Source organism: Macaca mulatta, chromosome 13 (assembly GCF_049350105.2).
Source record: "Macaca mulatta isolate MMU2019108-1 chromosome 13, T2T-MMU8v2.0, whole genome shotgun sequence".
Taxonomy (NCBI): domain Eukaryota; kingdom Metazoa; phylum Chordata; class Mammalia; order Primates; family Cercopithecidae; genus Macaca; species Macaca mulatta.
In genome coordinates, this window is record NC_133418.1 from 70,962,586 (window position 1) to 70,982,967 (window position 20,382).

Consider the following 20,382-nt stretch of genomic DNA (forward strand, 5'->3'; position numbering starts at 1 on the left):
TTTAAGTTTTCTCTTCCTTATTATTTTTTCAGCTAATTCAACTTTTAAGTTCAGTATCAGTGTTCTGAAACATTTTTGGTAAGTATTCTTTGTGAGGGTGACCTTTACCTCCTTTCACCACTCCCAGGGATGATGGAAAGGTGTCTCTTCCACTACTGTACAGATCCTGCAACAAAAGCAGTGTTTGTCCTTTGGAGCTAAAAAGTTAGCAGGTATATTGATATGAAGCCAGTCTTTCAAGAGTAATTGAGTAATCCATCTCGAATGAGGAAATATAAGAAAAAGCTTCCTCCAAATGGAATGGGGAGGGGAGAGGGAAGTTGAGAAGTTTTAGGACTGAGCAAATATGAATGCCTTTTATATATGTCCATAGAAGTAAATTGTGGCTTAGCTCACCTGATTTTATCTGTTTTTCTAATTGATACTAATCATTGTTATTATATTAGTTTCACAGAATTCATTGTGTTCATTCTAGCCCCCATGTCGTGTGGGCACATCTGACAAAACTGAATGTCTTCATGTTGTTTTCAGCTAATGGTCAAAAGCCATTCGGTAAAACTCACTATTTGGCCTGTTATAATTCATCTGATGAATTGGTTGGATATTTTGTTTGCTAATTGAGCATAAAATGCTGAAGATATTTGCCCATTTTTATTTGTTTAAAAGAAATTTTTTTTTCTTGTTGAATTTTCTCTTACTGTTCTTTTATATGTGAGCACTGTTTTTTTGCACAGTTTCGAACTTCAAGGAGCAGAGTGGTAGAAAATGTACAAACCCCCAAAATAAGGTCTAGACATTGGATTTTAATTTTTAAATCTCTCCTCTCAGTATCTGATGTTGTTCACTTTTTATATAATATACGGTCTCTCTATGTCACAATTAACTCTTGAGATTTATGTTAAACAAGACAGACTTTTGTTTAAATCTCGGGTACTTGAAGAGTTTTCTCAATTTGATATTAGGGCTATGGAGAGAATTTGTTGAAGTGTTAAGAGAAATACATACTAATTTATATTTTAACGAGAGGTTATCCGTGCTCAAAGATTTACTGTGTACTTAGTGACATGTAATAATCAAGGTCATATAGAACCCTGAAGTTGAAGATGCTTGTGTTTTTGTAGTGTGCACACGTGTATTTGAGACCTTCTTTAATAACTTTCCCAGAAGCTCAGGGCATGCTGACGAAACTCTTTGCTTATCCAGTTTATTTTGTGTTTATTTTATTCTTCAAATAAATGGTAGTTTTCTGGGAAAAGGGTCTATATTGTAGCACTCTGCCGTTTTATAAGGCTTTTGGGATTTGCTCTTGCCCCTTCTAATACAAGGCGATGTGAATAATTGGAAGAGGTTTAGAGCAATTTTCTAAAGGGTGTTTTGGTAGAATACTAATTCTGTAGATTGTTAATAGATATCATATGGGATCAAAGGGGTTGTATTGTTAAATAAGTTTGGGAAGTACAGGATTAAATAATATTGAATATGTTTCTTTTGTGGAGGGCTTTTGAGAATTTTTCTTATTGAAGTGTGCTTTGTGAATTCCTAAAAGAGGAATGGATCTACAAAGATTTGAAAAGTCCAGAAACATAGGATAGAACTTATATTTAAGTATATATACAATTGTTCTTGTGTTTACAGAGTTTAGGGCGTTTTATACTTTTGTTTGCTTTTTTCAGATTAATGATTGGACCCATTGCTTTAATTTTAAAGGTACTTCTTCTGAAAGGTATCTGGAGGTTGAATAAAAACATAGAGCATATAATTGTAAATGTAACTAACATACTGTTTAAAAACACACTCATCCTATCTTTCTTTCTCAGACTCACTGTATACTGTGTAAGATTTCTCAATTTTTTTCACTGGAGAGTATTTTTCATATGGATCATTTTCAGGAACTAAAGTTCCGTGTAACCTACTTTGGAAAACATAGGTCTGGCTTTAAAATATTCTTCAATTTGACTGTATCATGAAGTGTTCAGTTTTCATAGTAGAGAAGAGATATTGCAGCAATTTGCAATGTCATATTCACTGTTAGATTTTAGTTTGATATTTTTATACCAGTTCTGCCAATTACTAGCTTTGTGACTCAGCTTCAGTTTTTGCATCTGCAATGGAGATAATAATAGAACTTAATTAATTTTAAGATGTAGTACCATAAATTAAATTTTTGTTCATTAAAAAGTTTTTAAATTTTTAAAAATACCATTATAAATGTAAGGCCAGTCACGGTATCATACCTTTTGGGAGACCAAAGCAGGAGGATTGCTTGAGGCCAGGTGTTCGAGACCAGCCTGGGCAACATAGTGAGAGTCTGTCTCTACAAAAAAATTTTAAAATTAGCCAGGCATAGTGGCATGTACCTGTAGTCCCACCTAGTCAGGAGGCTGAAGTGGGCAGATCACTGGAGCCCAAGAGTTCAGTTACAGTGAGCCTTGATTGTGCCACTGCATACCAGCCTGGGCCACAGAGCAAGACCCTGTCTCTAGAAAAATAAATAAATTTAACAGTGGGAGGGAAATTGGCTAAGGTTATTGCTGAACAAAATAATATCTTAGAGATTCCTAGAATGAATCATTTAGTTTTAAGGACTGATCACATTGTTTATTGATTTTGTTAAGCAAAGCATTTTGTAGTAAAAATACTTAATTGTACAAAATGTCACAATTTGAGTTTTCTATTTGTCAATGATAATTTTTAAAATGACATATTTATTTAAGATGAATGTTTTAAATTATAATACTTGTTCACAGTTGAAAATTAAAAACCATGAAGGACGGTGTAAAAAGCAAAAGCCCCACCACATTCTCTAATCTCAATCCACTAGATGTGTAAAAACCATCCACTATCTCATCTGCCATACTTATTCTGCAGCTGTAAATACTATTAACAATTTGTGGCTGGGCGCGGTGGCTCGTGCCTGTAATCCCAGCACTTTGGGAGGCTGAGGTAGGCAGATCAAGAGGTCAGGAGATCAAGACCATCCTTGCTAACACGGTGAAACCCGTCTCTATTAAAAAATACAAAAAATTAACTGAGCGTGGTGGCGGGCGCCTGTAGTCCCAACTACTCAGGAGGCTGAGGCAGGAGAATGGCGTGAACCTGGGAGGCGGAACTTGCAGTGAGCCGAGATCGGGCCACTGCACTCCAGCCTGGGCGACAGAGCAGGACTCCGTCTCAAAAAAAACAAACAAACAACAGCAACAACAAAAAAGCAATTTGTAAGAAGTATCTTATGTCAAAGTCTAACTTGTTCTTTTTTTGTTTTTATTTTTTATGGTGGAGCTGTGAGTTCTTTGGAATTGTGAACATTCTTTTGAAATATGGAGCCCGGATAAATGAACTTCATTTGGCATACTGCCTGAAGTACGAGAAGTTTTCGATATTTCGCTACTTTTTGAGGAAAGGTTGCTCATTGGGACCATGGAACCATATATATGAATTTGTAAATCATGCAATTAAAGCACAAGCAAAATATAAGGAATGGTTACCACATCTTCTGGTTGCTGGATTTGACCCACAGATTCTACTGTGTAGTTCTTGGTAAGAAATTCTACCATAGTGGGGCTTACCCTTTTTGAGTGAATATACTACCTTTAATTTCCTTCAGTTTCTTGAGATCGCAGTGTTTGGAGAAGAGTGTGTCTGTTTTGACTGCGATGGCTGAATTGGGGTGAAGGAGTTGGTAGCTGCTAATAGTGAGATTGAGTTTAAGCCCAGAGTCCTGGGAAAAGATAAGAGGTGACTGGAAGGAGGTATGAGGGGATAGATGCCAGTGAACTCTTCTAAGAAAGATATTTCTTCGACTTCTGGCCATTCCTCATGCTCCTCTTAAAATGCCTGTGACAGAAGAAAGAATGCTTGGAGCTGCTTTGAAGATTTCTGTTGTCTATCCCTCAGCCAACCAGACTGAATACTCCTGCCCTACAGCATCCTGTCTATTTGAAATATGTCACCCTTAATAAATACTGATTTCTGAAGTATCTGAGAATATGACTTGTTTACTTCAGGTAGTTTCTCAGAAGGGCAGTCCTCAGTGACAGATTATACAAATGCCAAGTCAGTATTTTTTGGGGGGCAAGAAGAAGACTATTAGCCTCCAGCCTTTGCAAAAATTGTTGGAGTCCTAAGACAGGTAATTGTAGTAGCGAGAGGACTCTCTTGGGCTGATCATTCAAGTCGAATGAGAAAATAAAATGGAAAATAGAGGACATGTTATTTTATAGTATTTCAGTAAAATATCTAGAAGTCTTCACTTTTGTGTTTCAATTCTCACCCCATGTGGTGTCTGTCCCTAAGGCACTCATTTTCTTCTTAGCCACACTCCTTGTGTTCTTCTACCCACGCTCTTAACTCTGACTCAATATGACTTGCCCAGTACTTTCAGCCTTCATGCTCCTTTCTGGTTTCTAATTTATTTCTTTCTTTTAACCAAAACATAGAAGCTGTCTGATACCTACTGTTGTGGTTTGAATGTGTTCTCAAATTTCAGGTGTTGGAAACAATCCTCAAATTCATTTGTTGATGATATTTGGAGGTGAGATCTTTGGGAGGTAATTAGGATTAGATAAGATCATCAAGATGGTGCCCCAGTGATGGGACTGGTGGGTGGCTTTATAAGAAGAAGAGAGACCTGAGCTGGCATGCTTTTGCTCTCTCACCGAGTGATGACCTCTGCCATGTTATGACACAGCAAGAAGGCCCTCATCAGGTGTGCCCCTTGACCTTGGACTTCCCAGTCTCTAGAACTGTAAGAAATAAATGTATTTTCTTTATAAATTACCCAGTCTCAGGTATTGAGTAATAGCAACAGAGAATGGACTAAGACAGAAATGTGGTACTGAGAAGTGGGGCTGTTGCTAATAACGATTACCTAAGAATGTGGAAGTGGCTTTCGAACTAGGTAATGGGTAGAGGCTGATAAAGTTTGGAAGAACAGTCTAGAAAAAGCTGTATTTCCATAAATGGAGTGTTAAGGGTGACTCTGGTGAGTGCTCAAAGATGAGAAGACTAGGAGAGTCTGACCTTTCTTAGAGATTATTTAAGTAGTTGTGCCAAAATGTTCATAGAAATATGGATAGCAAAGGCCATTTTGACAAGGTCTCAGATGAAAATGAGCAATACCCTGTTGGAAACTGGAGTAAACGCCATCCTTGTTATGAATTAGTGAAGAACTGGGATGAACTCTATCTATGCCTAAGGTCTTTATGGAAGGCTGAATTTAAGAGTGACGAACTAGGATATCTGGTAGGAGAAATAACTAAGTAGCAAAGCATTCAGGCTGCTGCATGGCTACTTTTGGCCACTAATAGTGAGATGTGAAGGCAAAGGAATGACTTGGGACAGAGCCTATAATTAAAAGGGAAGAAGAGTAGAAAATTTAGAAAATTCTCAGCCTGGCTGTGTGGAAAAGAATGAAAGAGAATGTTCGGGAGAGGAACCCAAGGTTGTGACTAGCAACCCTTTGCTGAGCAGATTTGTACAAATAGAAAGTACCATCAAGACAATTAGAAAAAAACCTTGAAGGCATTCCAGAGATCTTTGAGGCTGCGCCTCCCATCATAGGCCCAGGGCTCTAGGAGGTCAGAATGGTTTTCAGGAGGGTTTGTGGGGTGGTACTAATTCTGCAGGCATGTAGAATGCAAGAGCTGTGGGGGCATGGATTCTTCCACCTAGATTCCAGAGGTTGTTGAAAACAGTCTAGGGGCTCAGGCAGAGACCTGTCCCAGGGGAGGAGCCACTGCAGAGAGCCTTTCTAGAGCAATGCCCAGTGGAAATGTAGGGTTAGAGCTGCCACAGTTTCTACCACGGCAATGCCTAGAGGACCTATGGGAGCAGGGCTGCCATTGAGACCTCAGGACTGTAGAGCTACCAGCATGCAGTGCCATCTTGGGAGAGCTAAAGTGGGCAAAGCCATAGGGGTGGGACTGAGCCCAGCAAAGTCATAGGGGTGGAGCTTCCTGAGGTAGTGGAGGCTCAACTCCTATCCCAGTTTATTCAGGAAGCTTGACATGGAGTCGTGGAAGATTATCTTGGAGTTTCAAGGTAATCCTCTTGAATTTTGGACTTATTTGGGTCCTATTATTCTTTGCTTCTTGGATATGTCTCCCTTTTGGAATGGGAATGTTTGTCTTACGCCTGTCCCACCATCGAATTTTGGAAGTATATAACTTGTTTGATTTCACAGGCTCACAGCTGGCAGAAATTTAAGGTGAATTATGCCTTGAGTCTCACCCCCATGAGATACCAAAATCCATGTGTTACTGGAAAGGGGTCCCGATCTAGACCCCAAGAGAGGGTTCTCGGATCTCGTACGAGAAAGAATTTGGGGCAAGTCCATAGAGTAAAATGAAAGCACGTTTATTAACAAAGTAAGGGAACAAAAGAATGGCTATTCCATAGGCAGAGCTGCAGCATGGGCTGCTGAGCTGCTTATACTTACTGTTACTTCTTGGTTACATGCTAAAGAAGGGGTGAATGATTCATGAATGAGTTTTCCAAGAAAGGGGTGGGCAAGTCCCAGGACTGTGGGTTCTCCCCATTTTTAGACTATCTAGGGTAACTTCCTGAAGTTTCCGTGGCATTGGTAAACTGTCATGGGGCCGGTGGGAGTGTCTCCTAGCATGCTAATGCATTATAATTAGCATATAATGAACAATGAGGATGACCAGAGATCACTTTCATCACCATCTTTGTTTTGATGGGGTTTGGCCAGCTTCTTGACAAGTGCTGTTTCATCAGCAAGGTCTTTGTGACCTGTATCTTGTGCGGGCCTCCTGTCTCATCCTGTGACTAAGAATGCCTTAATTTCCTGGGCATGTAGCCCAGTAGGTCTCAGCCTTATTTTACCTAGCCGCTATTCAAGATGGAGTTGCTCTGGTTCATACACCTCTGACACATGGATGCTCAAGTCCCTTATGTAAAATGGCATAGTATTTGTGTCTAGTCTGTGCACTTCCTCCCATCTACTTTGTCATCTCTAGATTACTTATAATACCTAATGCCATATAAATGCTATGTAAATAGTTGTTGTACTGTATTTTTAAATTTTTGTTGTTTTTTATTGTTGTATTGTTATTTTTTATTATTGTTGTTAGTATTCTCAATCTACCATTGGTTGACTCTTCGGATGTGGAGGATGAGTTCTGTTACTCAATTTTAGTAATCCTTAATCCCTTGCCTAACCTGAGGGATCTGTACCAATTTTTCATGCTTCTTTCTGCTCCTAAATTAGGAAAAACCTAAGCAGGGGAAAAAAATCAAACATTGCCTGTTATCCTTTCCTCCCCAGCCAACTAAATGAACTACTTGTAGGGAAGGATTTATTTAGCTTTATTCTCTTAGAAGGCTTTGTAAATTTATCCTCTCTTTCCCCAGTTCTGATACAGCTCCCCCATTTTCCCCCACTTGTGAACAGTTGAGAATTTTTGTGACAATAAGCTGTTGGGTATGTACTGTATTTATCGGATATGTGAAATAGAAGAGTTAAGAACTAGTAAACTAGAAACTATTTTGAAGTAAGTTGTAAAACTTTCAGTATTCTGAATGGAGAATGCCAATTACATGTTTTTTACTCCTGAAGAGTAAGTAACTTTGGTTACTTTATATTAATTAGAAAAAATACAGTGGAAAATTTCACTTTAGCAGTGAAAATGCTTAACATGTTCAAATTTTTGTTCACTGATATTTTATTGAATGGGTAAACCAATGTTTACACTGCATATGATAAATGTTTTGCTTTCTTTGATCAAATTTACATTCAAAGAACTATTACAAGAAACATTCTATAAAAATTCCAATATATTGTTAAAGGGGATTTTGATTGTTATTTAAATCACATGCAGATCTGTTGCTTATCTTTGTCACGTAAATTATAAACATATTTTCTGGGTATTGCTTGTCTTAAGCATCTGGCTGAATAATTGCCTGTCACAATATTTAAATGCAAGACTAAGTCTTCCTTTACCTGTGCACCCCACCCCCATGTAATGGGAGAATAGAACATAAATGTCATTTGTGTATTTAGTTGATTAAATGTCACTCGTTTGTGATTGTACAACTGCTCTATACAATGTAATGGTCACTGTAGTAAAGTAACAATACATTTTTAGTGGCATTATCAGTGTTGGTAAAATAAACTCACCATCATATTAACTAAAGCTGTGCAAACAGATTTACTTGTCTTGTGTATGTTCAGATAACTGCATAAAAATGACTTTGTGTTTGGTCACAGTAAGACCTAAGGCGCATTAAGGCAGAAAAATGAAATCATTAAAAAAAGAAATAAAGAACCAGAACCAAGTAACCTTTGGTTTGGGACCCTTAAGAAGTCAAGGAAATTGTTAGTCTTTGAATATATTTTATCATTTCATTTATCCTCAGTATTTCCTGATAAGTTGTGATTTCACTGATGTCTCCTGAGAAATAAAATGTTTTCCCAAGACATCTGTGCTACACTTTAAGTTCTTCCTTAGATGTTTGCATATGGGAGAATTAAGAATTTGGGAAATAATTTTCATAATCTTTAGTCCATCATTTCAAAGATATTTTGACTCCAAATTACCAGAAGTGTCTTTGAGATGATAAGCTTAGATTATTATTCAGCTTTTCTTTCCTTGTATTTCCTTTCCTTCTTTAGTTGTTGCTCAGTACTATTTCCAAAGAGGTGACCATGAGAAGAATTTCTGTTTTGGTAGTAATTACCAGAAGCCCTAGTGACTTTTTTTTCTCCAGCCATTGTGATGGTAGGGGAGTGTCTAATTGAATACAGGATAAGTAATCTTGTTAGGATTTAGAGTTCTTTTAAGGGTTTGACTGAATTTTAAAGCTTCTAAAAATATAATACTGAAGTTTTCAAATCATTTCTGGTAATACCAGTTTTTCATATAATACTTTATAGTTTTAAAAGTATGTTTACTCTGTTATCTCATATTATTTTCACATATAGTTCCCTGTAATGGGCAGATTATGTATTATTCTCATTTTAAAGAGCAGGAGCTAGAGCTTAAAGAATTCAGGCAACCTGTTTATAAGTAGCAGAAGCAGTATTAAACAGCAAGACTTTTCTTAAGCCAGTGCTCTTTCCATTAGGCTTCAAGTACTTATAAATTTTGGGTTAGCCTCTTTTGAGTGGGTTGGTAGGGAATCTGACATTATTTTGAGAGAACAGAGGAAAGCCTATTTGGAACCCCTTCTTTCAGTCCTTAAAGACAAGTCTTATTCTGTTATATCACTTAGGGCTGAATTTATAATGGGGGGAAGGTTCTTAGAGGAGAACAGCTGTGCATGCCTGGGAGTTGGGCAGAAAGAAGCCATACTTGTACACTTGTACACTCAGGGATAACTTGGGGTGTTTGGGCTTTATCCTTTTAGGATTATTAAATTATACGTCTCTAAGGATGGTCAATTTACATTTGGCAAGATAGTCCAAATGGGAGGAAATAATGGCAGATCCACTGATGTCATTGGTTCTGTCACCCATGAGAAGGAAAGTTCCTACTCTCTCTGAGGTTCCTTTTGTCATCTCGTAGACAGCGACATAGAAAGTCAGTTCAGTTAATAGGAACCTGTAGTTGATTCTTCATATCCACTGATTTTGCCTGTAGTTACATAAATACTTAACATGCCCTGATTTTCTGTCTGCCCTCCTCATTGAGATTTTGTAAGAATAGGTATATGGTGTTTGTTTCTAGTACGAACCCTTGGCATGTTTTGTTTCTAATATATTAACATCTTGCTAACATAGGATCGACTCAGTCAGCATTGACACCCTTACCTTCACTTTGGAGTTTACTAATTGGAAGACACTTCCGCCAGCTGTTGAAAGGATGCTCTCTGCTCGTGCCTCAAACGCTTGGATTCTACAGCAACATATTGGTAAGAAAGAATAACTTTTAAACACACTTCACTTCTTTTCCTTCTCTTGCTTCTCTAGCTGTGTTGTAATTATAAGTGAAAAGATTCATTGGCAAACACAAATTAGACATAATTTTGCATTTTTTCTCATGTGAGGAAAAGATGGCATTGTTAGGGAGATGGCTACTAATTCCCTTCAGTAAAAATCATACCTGATTTTATAAGCTTAACCTAAGAAACATACAAAAAAACGCAGATGCTTACTGATATTTTAATTTTATGATATCCTTTTATTTTTAATAAGGATTATATACACAAAAGTAGGTCCAAAAAATCTGCTTATTCTGTATTTAGTTTCTGGTCAGAAAAAATGCTAAACTTAATTTTTCTCTTTGGAATGTCTGTGGAGTTATGTTCTCTGTGTAATATTTTATCGTATCTAAAAGGAAATGTAACCATTCTTTACACCTGTCCTTACTGAATGTATACCAGTCTGTTGGTATGGTATAACTATAGAGATAAGCTGAGTGAACATTCTGTGAATTGGTTGATATTTTAAAAGACTATTCTAGAACAAAATTTCAACTTACCTCACTTAAAAAAATTTTTAAACTAGTTGAAAAAATGAAAGAACACACAGTGGGGGAAGATTTCGCACAAGGAACAAGTTTAAACATAACATATGCAAAGTATCCCTATTTACTTTTTCAGATTTATTTTGCTTTGACTGTATTTTGTTAACCATGTTATATGTCTTAAGTTAGGAAAATTGTTTCTTCACTGCTATTTTTACATGAAATGTAACTCTTCATAAAACGTTTTGAATAGGTTTTTAACAAGTGAACTTATTCATATGGAGGAATGTGTCTTCTAATTTTTTGGAAAATTACATTTAAGTAAATTTTCTCAATCAAAAACAGACATTCAGGAAGATATGCCTTTGAACTGAGGTGTATTCAAACTGTTAGAGAGGTTTCTGTTAAAGAAAAATAATTCATTTGGAGTCTTTGAGCCTTCTAGTATAGAATTTCTTTAATGATAATGCTGGAAAATTCACTCCGTGTAACTCTCAATGTTGAGAATTGCGTCTGCTTTTACTAATTATGTATCTACAGCAGTAGAGAACAAATATCTATTCAGAACAGATAGACTATGGAACAATGGATTTGAGAACAAAGAGTCAAAAGAGGGAGCATATGCCAAATGGGAAAAGTATTGCTACGTATCAATTAGTAAGGATATGTGGGAGTTTACCCTGAAGACCTTAACATATGGCATGTTTGTCCAGATGAAGGTAAAAATTGTGCATGAGTACTACATTACCCTGCAGTAGACTAAATCCATCAAGGGCTTCTTGTTTAATTAAGTACTAGGTAGAGCTTGTGTAGGGTAATAATCATCATCTATTGAGAGATTTTTATTTCAGCTGAAGATTCAAAAAAGCCTTTCTCAGAGGCTTTTTCTTAGCTAATGTAGCTAATGGTTTTCTGGTTTGTTTCTTTAGCCAAGCCCTCTTTTCTTGTTTCCAGTCTCATATATCCAACTATCTTTTGGACATTTCCATTTGCTGTCTCACATCTTGACATATCCAAAATTGAACTTATTATTTTTACTACAAATTCTTCTGTTCTGTCTCTCTTTCCTGGTTCAGGAGGTGAGGTGGTTTGGGAGTGTTATTTACCAAGAGAGTGAGTTAACACTGGAAGCTGTTTGTTATTTTATCCGTAGCATAGGGGTGATTTTTGCCCCCCTATAGACATTTGGTAATGTCTGCAGACTTTTTTTTGGTTGTCACAATGGTTAGGGATGCTGTTGCCATCTAAGGGGTAGAGGCCAGGGATCCTGCTAAGCATCCTACAGTGCACAAGGCAGCCTCCTACAATAAAGAATTATCTGGCTACAAATGTCAGTAGCACCGAGGTTGAGAAATCCGGATCCACAGTGATTCTTGTGTTGTCCTATCATGGAAAGGCTTTTTATCCCTCTCCTTGTTACAACCTACTTGGGGAAAGCTTGTATTCTTCCTCCTACTTATATTGGTGTCTCAGGGTATTCTTTGGTGCTTCCTCTTCTGCAGATAGTAGGCACCATTACAATGCTGGAATTTTAGTAAGACAGAGAAAAACTTAGTTGCCTGGCTTTCAGATAGCATTGTGACTCTTCCTTTCTATAATTCAGGGATCTCTTGGGGGAACCCTTTTCTCATCAATTTTCAGGATAATAAATTTCTGCATGTTGGTCATCAGGACTCCCTCCTTTACTGGGATTTTGAGCTACAGGATCTCTAGTAAGCAGAAGCATGATCAGGGTTTTAACACTAATGGGCACGAGCCTAGCAGGACAACTGTTTGATTAACCTCTTTACAAGACTAACCTTGCTTTTACCCCTCTTCCTCCAATAACTTATCATGATATTAACAACTGCTGCCTTATCAACATGTTAAAATTTTTTTTTTTGAAAAGATACCTCTTGCACCTCTGCCACTGTTAGTAAACTCTTAGATAATTCCTAGCTTCCTAGCTCCACTCAGTATTCAATTTCTATCCCTTGGGAAAGATTTTTCTTCCATTTTTTATTTAAGCCCTTTTCAAGTCCTATAGATGCCATGTACTTGGTCAAAATTATTCTTTCCTCCCCTTTTTTCTCCCTAAGTAAGTAGCAACTTGCCATGGTAGTTTATAAACAAAAGTAACAACACATTTCTTGCTTCTCATATTTTAATCATTGAGTCAGATTTGTCTTCAAAAAGTTTCTTGCATCCAAAAGGAAATGTATACCAGGTAAAATTTACTGAGTGGTTGCAGTTTCAGTAACCGTCTTTTAATCAAGTGCCTCTTACATACCTCTTAGAAACATCAGGCTAACCACGTAGCAATAGATGTCTTACTCAAAAAATTTGCCAACTCCTGGTCAGGTCTAAGTAATTAAATTATTATGGATAAAAGCACATGGCTTTAGTTCGTCCTGAACCTTTAATGATTAGATATATATAATTCTCTCCAGAGTGTTAAATGGATCTGGATCCTACAAAGGGTCCTTTAAAGGACCCCAGGAAACTCTCTTGATCTTTTTATTTCAGTATTTCCTTGCTTTGTTCTGAAAAGGATTTAAAGCAGTTTATATAATACATATATATTATCACAAAACAGTAAAACAAAAGTAGAAGGAAAAGAAAAATGAAAAAAAAAAAGGTGGGGGGTAGATTTAAAAAATGGAGTCAGGGAAAGCGTAGCAATGGGAATTTGATACTTGTCTATGGATAGGCTGTATGTTTGACTCTGAGCTCTGTTGTCATTGACACTAGGTGACAGGGTTCATAAGATCAAATAAACCTGTTCCTCAGAATAGATTTTCTTGGATGCTGTTACAGCTTCCTAGACAATGTCTTGGTAGCTGTGGTTTCTTGGGACTTCTTTTACGTGGACTGTTGTTTTCATACCAAAGTGCAATTCAGTAAAAGCAGTTCTTAAGTAGTCATTACAGTGTGGTTCAGGGACCCCGACTTCCGTTGCTGTGACTTGACGAAGAGCTAGATTTTAGAATATCTGGGAATGGATGGCCTGTGTGCCTTTTGAGCAGTTCTCTCTAAATATTGTATGTCTCAACTCAGTTTTTAATTTAATAAATAAATTAATTAATTAATTTGTGGGGGCAAGGTCTTGCTCTGTTGCCTAGGCTAGAGTGCAGTGGCACGATCATGGCTCACTGCAGCCTCTACCTCCTGGGCTCAAGCAGTCTTCCCACCTCAGCCTCTTGAGTAGCTGGGATCACAGGCATGTGCCACCACGCCCAGCTAATTTTTGTATTTTTTATTGAGGCAGGGTTTCGCCATGTTTCCTGGGCTTCTCTTGAACTTCTCCTGGGCTCAAATGATCCTTCTGCTTCAGCCTCCCAAAGTGCCGGTATTATAGGCACGAGACACTGTGCCTAGCTTCAGCTTAGTTTTTAATAGTAGTACATAGCAATGAGTTCAAAGTTATGCTACCTAAGAAGTATGAGAATGCAGATATTTTGTATTGCAAATTGGATTGAGAACATATTTTTAAGTAACAGTTGATCTTAAAAGTAGAAGCAAAAGAAAAATGAATAATGAAGGTTGATCTGTGGTAGGGTGAGTACTCCAGGAACATTATAAGGATTCCTAACTAAATATGGTAGGTTAAGCAAGTATCCAGTTTAAGCAAAAATTTCCCTTGAAACTTTGAGCAATGCCTCTAGTTTTGAGCAATGTTCTTTTCTCACATAGCCTTCAAGATAAATAATCTGTGGTAAGTACACCAAGGTAACTACATACGATAATTTATTTTATGTGATTGTTAGATGCAGAAACAAAGCTTAGGGTTAGGAATAGTTGGTCTGTAATCCTTTCTGGTGACAATGAGCTAGCATTCCAGTTGTCTGCTAAAACCATTTCTAGTTTAGGATAATAAAACATTAGTTTTTAAAAGAATATTTGTTTTTCTGTTTTCTTTAGCAAGAACATGTATCTTGCTCAGTTTATAACACATCATTAAGTTACTTGTTAAAAAGATGAGAGTTGGAGCACAACCTTATTTTATGCCAAAGAAAAATTTTAACTTTTCTGCTGACTTCAACCCTATGGTAATGATCTGGTGCAGGTTCTGCATGAACAGCAGACAGAATATAATGGTTGAAGGTTGGAGCTCTAGAATTAAATAGACATGCCTCCACCACTTTCTCTCTTTTTTTTCCTTTGACTACCCAAATTTATTCATTTTAAACTTGACATGATTTATCTTTTTTAACTCTTAATATAGCACTAGAACCTCTTTAAAATTTCATGGAAAGAAAGGATTTATGACATATATTTAAAATTTATTGGCTAAAATTTTAAAAAAATTTTTTGATCAATTTATTTCAGGCCATTGTAATCTGGTTTATATGGTCCTGGAGGAATAATCATGTACCGCAAATCCTTTTTTTTTTTTTTTTTTAATTATACTTTAAGTTCTGGGATACATGTGCAGAACATCATGGTTTGTTACATAGGTATACACGTGCCCTGGTGGTTTGCTGCACCCATCAACCCATCATGTACATAAGGTATTTCTCCTAATGCTGTCCCTCCCCTAGCTCCCCACCTTCCAACAGGCCCCGGTGTGTGATTTTCCCCTCCCTGTGTCCATGTGTTCTCATTGTTCAACTACCACTTATGAGAGAGAAAATGCGGTGTTTGGTTTTCTGTTCCTGTGTCAGTTTGCTGAGAGCCTCTATCACTTTCTAGCTACAGAGAAGTTACTTACATCCCTGAACTTTGGTTTCCTCAATTTTAAGAAGAGATGGTAATAGTAGCTACCTCATATCATTTTCACAATAGACATTGTCATTGTGGCAGAGACAGACCTCAGTTAACTGAGTTCCATTTCATTTTTATCTTCCCTGGAACAAAGAAAGACTGGATTTTTCAGCTTTGATTGTTACATGATTGAGGCAAGTGGTCAAAGCATAAACCATGGCAGGTAAGCACTCCTTGCTCTCCCTTCCCTTGTTGAAAGCAATTTGAAAGCTCATGTTTGAGATGGTGGTTACACAGGATGGGTGACACCTGGGACACTCAAGTGTCATTTTAGGAGAATTGCCTGACCTACAGAGGATTTTGCATGAGCAAGAAGTAAACCTGTGTTGTATTAAGACACTGGTTTTTAGGGTTTATTTGTTAGCATAGCATAACCTAGCCTATAGCCAAGTTAATTTATAACCAGATCCTATCCCAGAGTCAGTGACCAAGGAAAGAGCAATAAAAACAAAACAAACTGGATTAAGAAAATGTAGCACATATACACCATGGAATACTATGCAGTCATAAAAAAAGGATGAGTTCATGTCCTTTGTAGGGACATGGATGCAGCTGGAAACCATCATTCTCAGCAAACTATCGCAAGAACAGAAAACCAAACATTGCATGTTCTCACTCATAGGTGGGAACTGAACAATGAGAACACTTGGGCACAGGAAGGGGAACATCACACACGGGGCCTGTTGTGGGGTGGGGGGAGGGGGGGATAGCATTAGGAGATATACCTAATGTAAATGACAAGTTAATGGGTGCCGTACACCAACATGGCACATGTATACGTATGTAGCAAACCTTAACGTTGTACACATGTACCCTAGAACATAAAGTATTAAAAAAAGAAAAAAAGCGACAAATAGGCCTGTAATGCCACTTTGAGAGGCCGAGGTGGGAGGATTGCTTGAGGCCAGTAGTTCAAGACCAGTTGGGCAACATGGCAAGACCCCATCTCTACAAAATAAAATAAGAAAATTAGCCAGGCGTGATGGTGAATGACTGTAGTCCCAGCTACTTGGGAGGCCTAGGCAGGAGGATTGCTTGAGCCCAGGAGATTGAGGCTACAGTGAGCTGTGTTCATGCCATTGTACTCCAGCCTGGATGACAGAACCTGATCCTGTCTCTTAAATGAAAAAAAAAAGAGCTACAAATAATGGAGCAGTATACTTGGTAAGAGTATTTATATGAGTGATCTATGGTGCAATAACTCAACTATAGGCCACCTGCTCCTTATTTGAAACATTGATATGCAAAGCCCTAACTTATAGTTTTTAAAGCACATCTTCAATAAACTCAGTTTGGTGGGAAGTGGGGTAATAGTGGGCCTTTTAAAATATATGGGATAAATTGTGCAGTTTGTCTACCATGGGGGCCATGCTCATAGAGTTAATAAAGCTAAATATTTAGTGAGAATCAGAGCCCATTCTTCACAGTAGTTCTTAACTCTAGATTCATTTCCTCTGGATGCTTTTCACCTGGGTGAGGCATTATTACTAAGAACCCAATCAGTAATTTCCTGTTATCTTAAAAAACTGGACACATGACCTTTCATTTGTTGAGTGGGAAACTTTCAACCTCCCAGACACCAGCCATGTTGTGGACCTTCACAAGTTTAGCAGATTCGTGCCTTGGTTAACATTGCCTACATTCTACTTTATTTCTAGATTTAAGAGCCAGACTGATAAATTTGTTTTTTTTTTTTTTTAGTGAGAAATTTATACTTAAACTTGAAATTTTAACAGGGTTGCAACTGCCCACTTACAGTTTTAACTTCACATAGCCTCTTGTTACTCCAAGTTTTTTGGGTTTTGTTTTTGTGGGGAAATTCTTTTTAAACTAGATACTAATGGGTTGTACTCACATTTACTGGGACATTTTGCTGTTAAAACTATTTTAAAGTTACCATCATGTCCATTGGTACGTTAAGAAAGGAGAAATTGACCAGGTGCCGTGGCTTATGCCTGTAATCCCAGCACTTTGGGAGGCCGAGGCAGGCGGATCACCTGAGTCGGGAGTTCGAGACCAGCCTGACGAACATGGAGAAACCCCGTCTCTACTGAAAATACAAAATTAGCTGGGTGTGGTGGCGAGCGCCTGTAATCCCAGCTACTTGGTAGGCTGAGGCAGGAGAATCACTTGAATCTGGGAGGTGGAAGTTGTGGTGAGCCGAGATCCTGCCATTGCACTCCATCCTGGGTAACAAGAATGAAACTCTGTCTCTCAAAAAAAAAAAAAAAGAAAAGAAAAAAAAAGGAGAAATTATGGCCTTAGAGTAAACAGAGGTTTTTTTTACATGTTCTAAGTATGAGATCACCAGTATTGGTTTGAAAGCCCATCCCACTCTTTCCACATAACTACTTTATTTATAGACTGTAGGATGTTTACTAGGTTCCTGTCTGAAATAAGTATTATGAAAAAGCTAGTATTAAATATCATCCAACTTCTTAGGGAACTGAACAAGATTAGAAGGAAAGGTTTCTCGTTGCAGCTGCCTAGATGACAGCTCCGTTGAACATGAAAAAATTAAAGGTGACCAATATATAAAAGGTACAAAACCATGGCTCTGAGGAGAGTGTTGGGGCAGTGGGTGAAAAATTAAGGGGTTAAGGCAGAGTTCATGGTCCTTGGTTTGACAATGAGATATACCTTTTATTTTCTTTATGATTTGTCTTTCTTGGTAGGCCTGAATTACAGAATTTAGAACCTTAAAAATTAAAATAACCATCCAGAGGTAGAACTGACCCAACCACAAGAGCTCTCATTTTACCCAAGTTTCCTCTTGGTTCTCAAGATGATCAAAGGAAGCTATAGAGAGTAGCACTTCAAGAGGCTTCCTCCCTGATACTTCAGAAAGGGAAGGGGAGCAGAATCATGTGATAATAAGGAGGCTTAAAAAAGGCTGTTGTAAAGATAGCACCAGAACCTCACTTCTGCATCCCTGTTGCCTCTTCTATCTGTCATGACCCTTTTTGAGGGAGTTCCCATGTGACAGTCCCTCACAGGATCAGGCCAAGGCACTGGATGAAGCGTCTAAAAACACATTATTTGTATCTACTGGAGATTGTGGAATTTTAGGACCCACCATTTCTTATATAAAGAAGGGCTAGATTATGTGAAATGTCAGCCATTGCCCTTTCTCCAGGTTAAATGTGTGATCTGCTCTAGAGTATGTGATTTTGGGGAAAATTCTTTGTAACGTGGTTCATGTTGTTTGGATAGAGATTCATAGTTGGTACAGAATTCATCTTGAGGAGACAAAGAAGTAGTAGATGCAGATCGAGAAAGAATCAGTTGCCATAATCCTCATCTTTTTATAAGGTGGTCTTTCCATACCACATATATTTCTGTGGACTCGCTTCTTAGTGGCTAAGATAATGGGCCACAAAATTGTAACAGGGAAGGTTAGGACATTAGAACGTGCTAAGTTAGAAATAAAATTGAAACATAAAAAGACTGTCTTCTATGATGTCATTTTTTATTTTCTCTGGTGGGGGAAAGGTGGACAGGTATTTCCTTAGTTTGGTGATCCTGCTCAGTTGCTTTAATTGTAGATGAGAGAGTTCTTCCATTTTTGAAGAAACACTGGTTACAGTTGATAGGTTACCATATATGGTCAGTTCTACTTTGTAAATATCCTCCAAATCCATTATTATTATTCCATCTCTTCTGCTACTGCCTTTGTTGATTGCAATGATCATTTCTGACTTACTTGACTTGAGTACACTCCTGAGTGCTCAGCCTCTATTATTCTCAAAATCACTGTTAAATAAAACATGTTTGAATATACCATGCCCCTTAAAAAAGAGAATATAAAAGAACTCATTTCTCTCAGAATAAAGGTCAAACTCTAGCAACGCTCTTCATACTCTAGCCCTTTCCATGCTTCCCCATGCTGTCCCACCATGAGTACTGCACATGAGTACTTGTTTTCCTAAATACTCCACCTTAGAAATGTGCCAATGTTTTCTCCAAGACGTTAAGATCCTCTAACATTCCTCCCCTGCTGCTTTTAATGTTATTGATTCTTACTTGTAGTAATTCATCTCTGAATCATCTTCTCCTCAGCTTATGTTTCCTGAAACTCTTCTAACCATTTCCTCTCTCCTTTACATATTGGCTACCTTAAGGGTCTCATCAGGTTTCCTAACACCTGGTAGTTACCTGTCATACTGCACTGCACTTGTAGATTTTTGAGAGTGCACCCTTTAAAAACAGAAGAGCATTTTTCACATTCTCCTCATCTGATCATAAAAATATCTTCTCAGCTGAACTCCATGAGATGTTTCCTGTAAACTGACGAGAAGACAGTGTACCCAGGATAAACTGGCTGAATCCAAAAGGGTTTGAAGATTGGATGGTGGGAGGTCAGCTTCTGTCTTGTTGCTGCTAGTGACAATACGTTTTTAATGAAATGCTCTTTCTCATAATCAGTGAGAACCTTGAGAATCATTATGACTGACTCCTAAAGTTGTTCATCTAAATTGAATTCTGATAATCTCCTTTATTCATGAATTAGGAGTTATTTACTATCAGGGATAGTAAAAGCAATAATAATGAACTTGGTTTGGTATGATTAGGTAGAGTGGCGTAATTGAAGGTGGAAATGTGGTTAGGACAGAAGCTGTAGCTTCTCATAGTCTGTCCATTTGAGAACGTCTAACCACTCAGTCTGTAGTGTTAGTTAGTTCCAAATGTGGACCACTGGCAGAAGTCTTCAGTGAAGAGAGGCTCTCATGGAAGTATTTTTATAGGTAGGCATGTACAAATCTAGTTATTTATTAATTCCTTAATGAGTGGATTCCTTAATTACGTGTCAGCTGTGTATCAGACACTGATTTAAAACCTGTGAATGATATAGCTAAAGCATCTACATTAAAAAAGTAGAAGAACTCCAAATAACCTAATGATGCATCTGAAAGAACTAGAAAAGCCAGACCAAACCAAACCCAAAATTACTAGAAGAAAAGAAAAAATAAAGATCAGAGCAGAAATAAATGAAAGTGAAGCAAAGAAAACAGTACTGAAGTTCAGTGAAACAAATAGTTGGTTTCTTGAAAAGATAAACAAAACTAACAAACATTTAGCCAGACTAAGAAAAGAAGAGAGAAGATCCAAATAGAATCAGAGAAGAAAAAGAAGACATTATAACTGATATCACAGAATTTCAAAGGATCATTGGAAGCTACTATGCCAGGAAATGGGAAAACCTGGAAGAAATGGA

At 37.6% G+C, this 20,382-nt stretch overlaps 1 protein-coding gene across 17 annotated transcripts in view; it reads left to right on the forward strand.

Moving 5' to 3' along the window:
* Positions 1-20,382, forward strand: part of ASB3 (ankyrin repeat and SOCS box containing 3) — a 126,868-nt gene that overhangs the window by 92,187 nt on the left and 14,299 nt on the right. For all 17 annotated transcript variants that reach the window (XM_077958621.1, XM_077958626.1, XM_077958633.1 and 14 more), the window contains 2 exon segments: positions 3,280-3,537; positions 9,740-9,870. In XM_077958621.1, coding sequence (XP_077814747.1) covers positions 3,280-3,537; positions 9,740-9,870 — 389 coding nt within the window.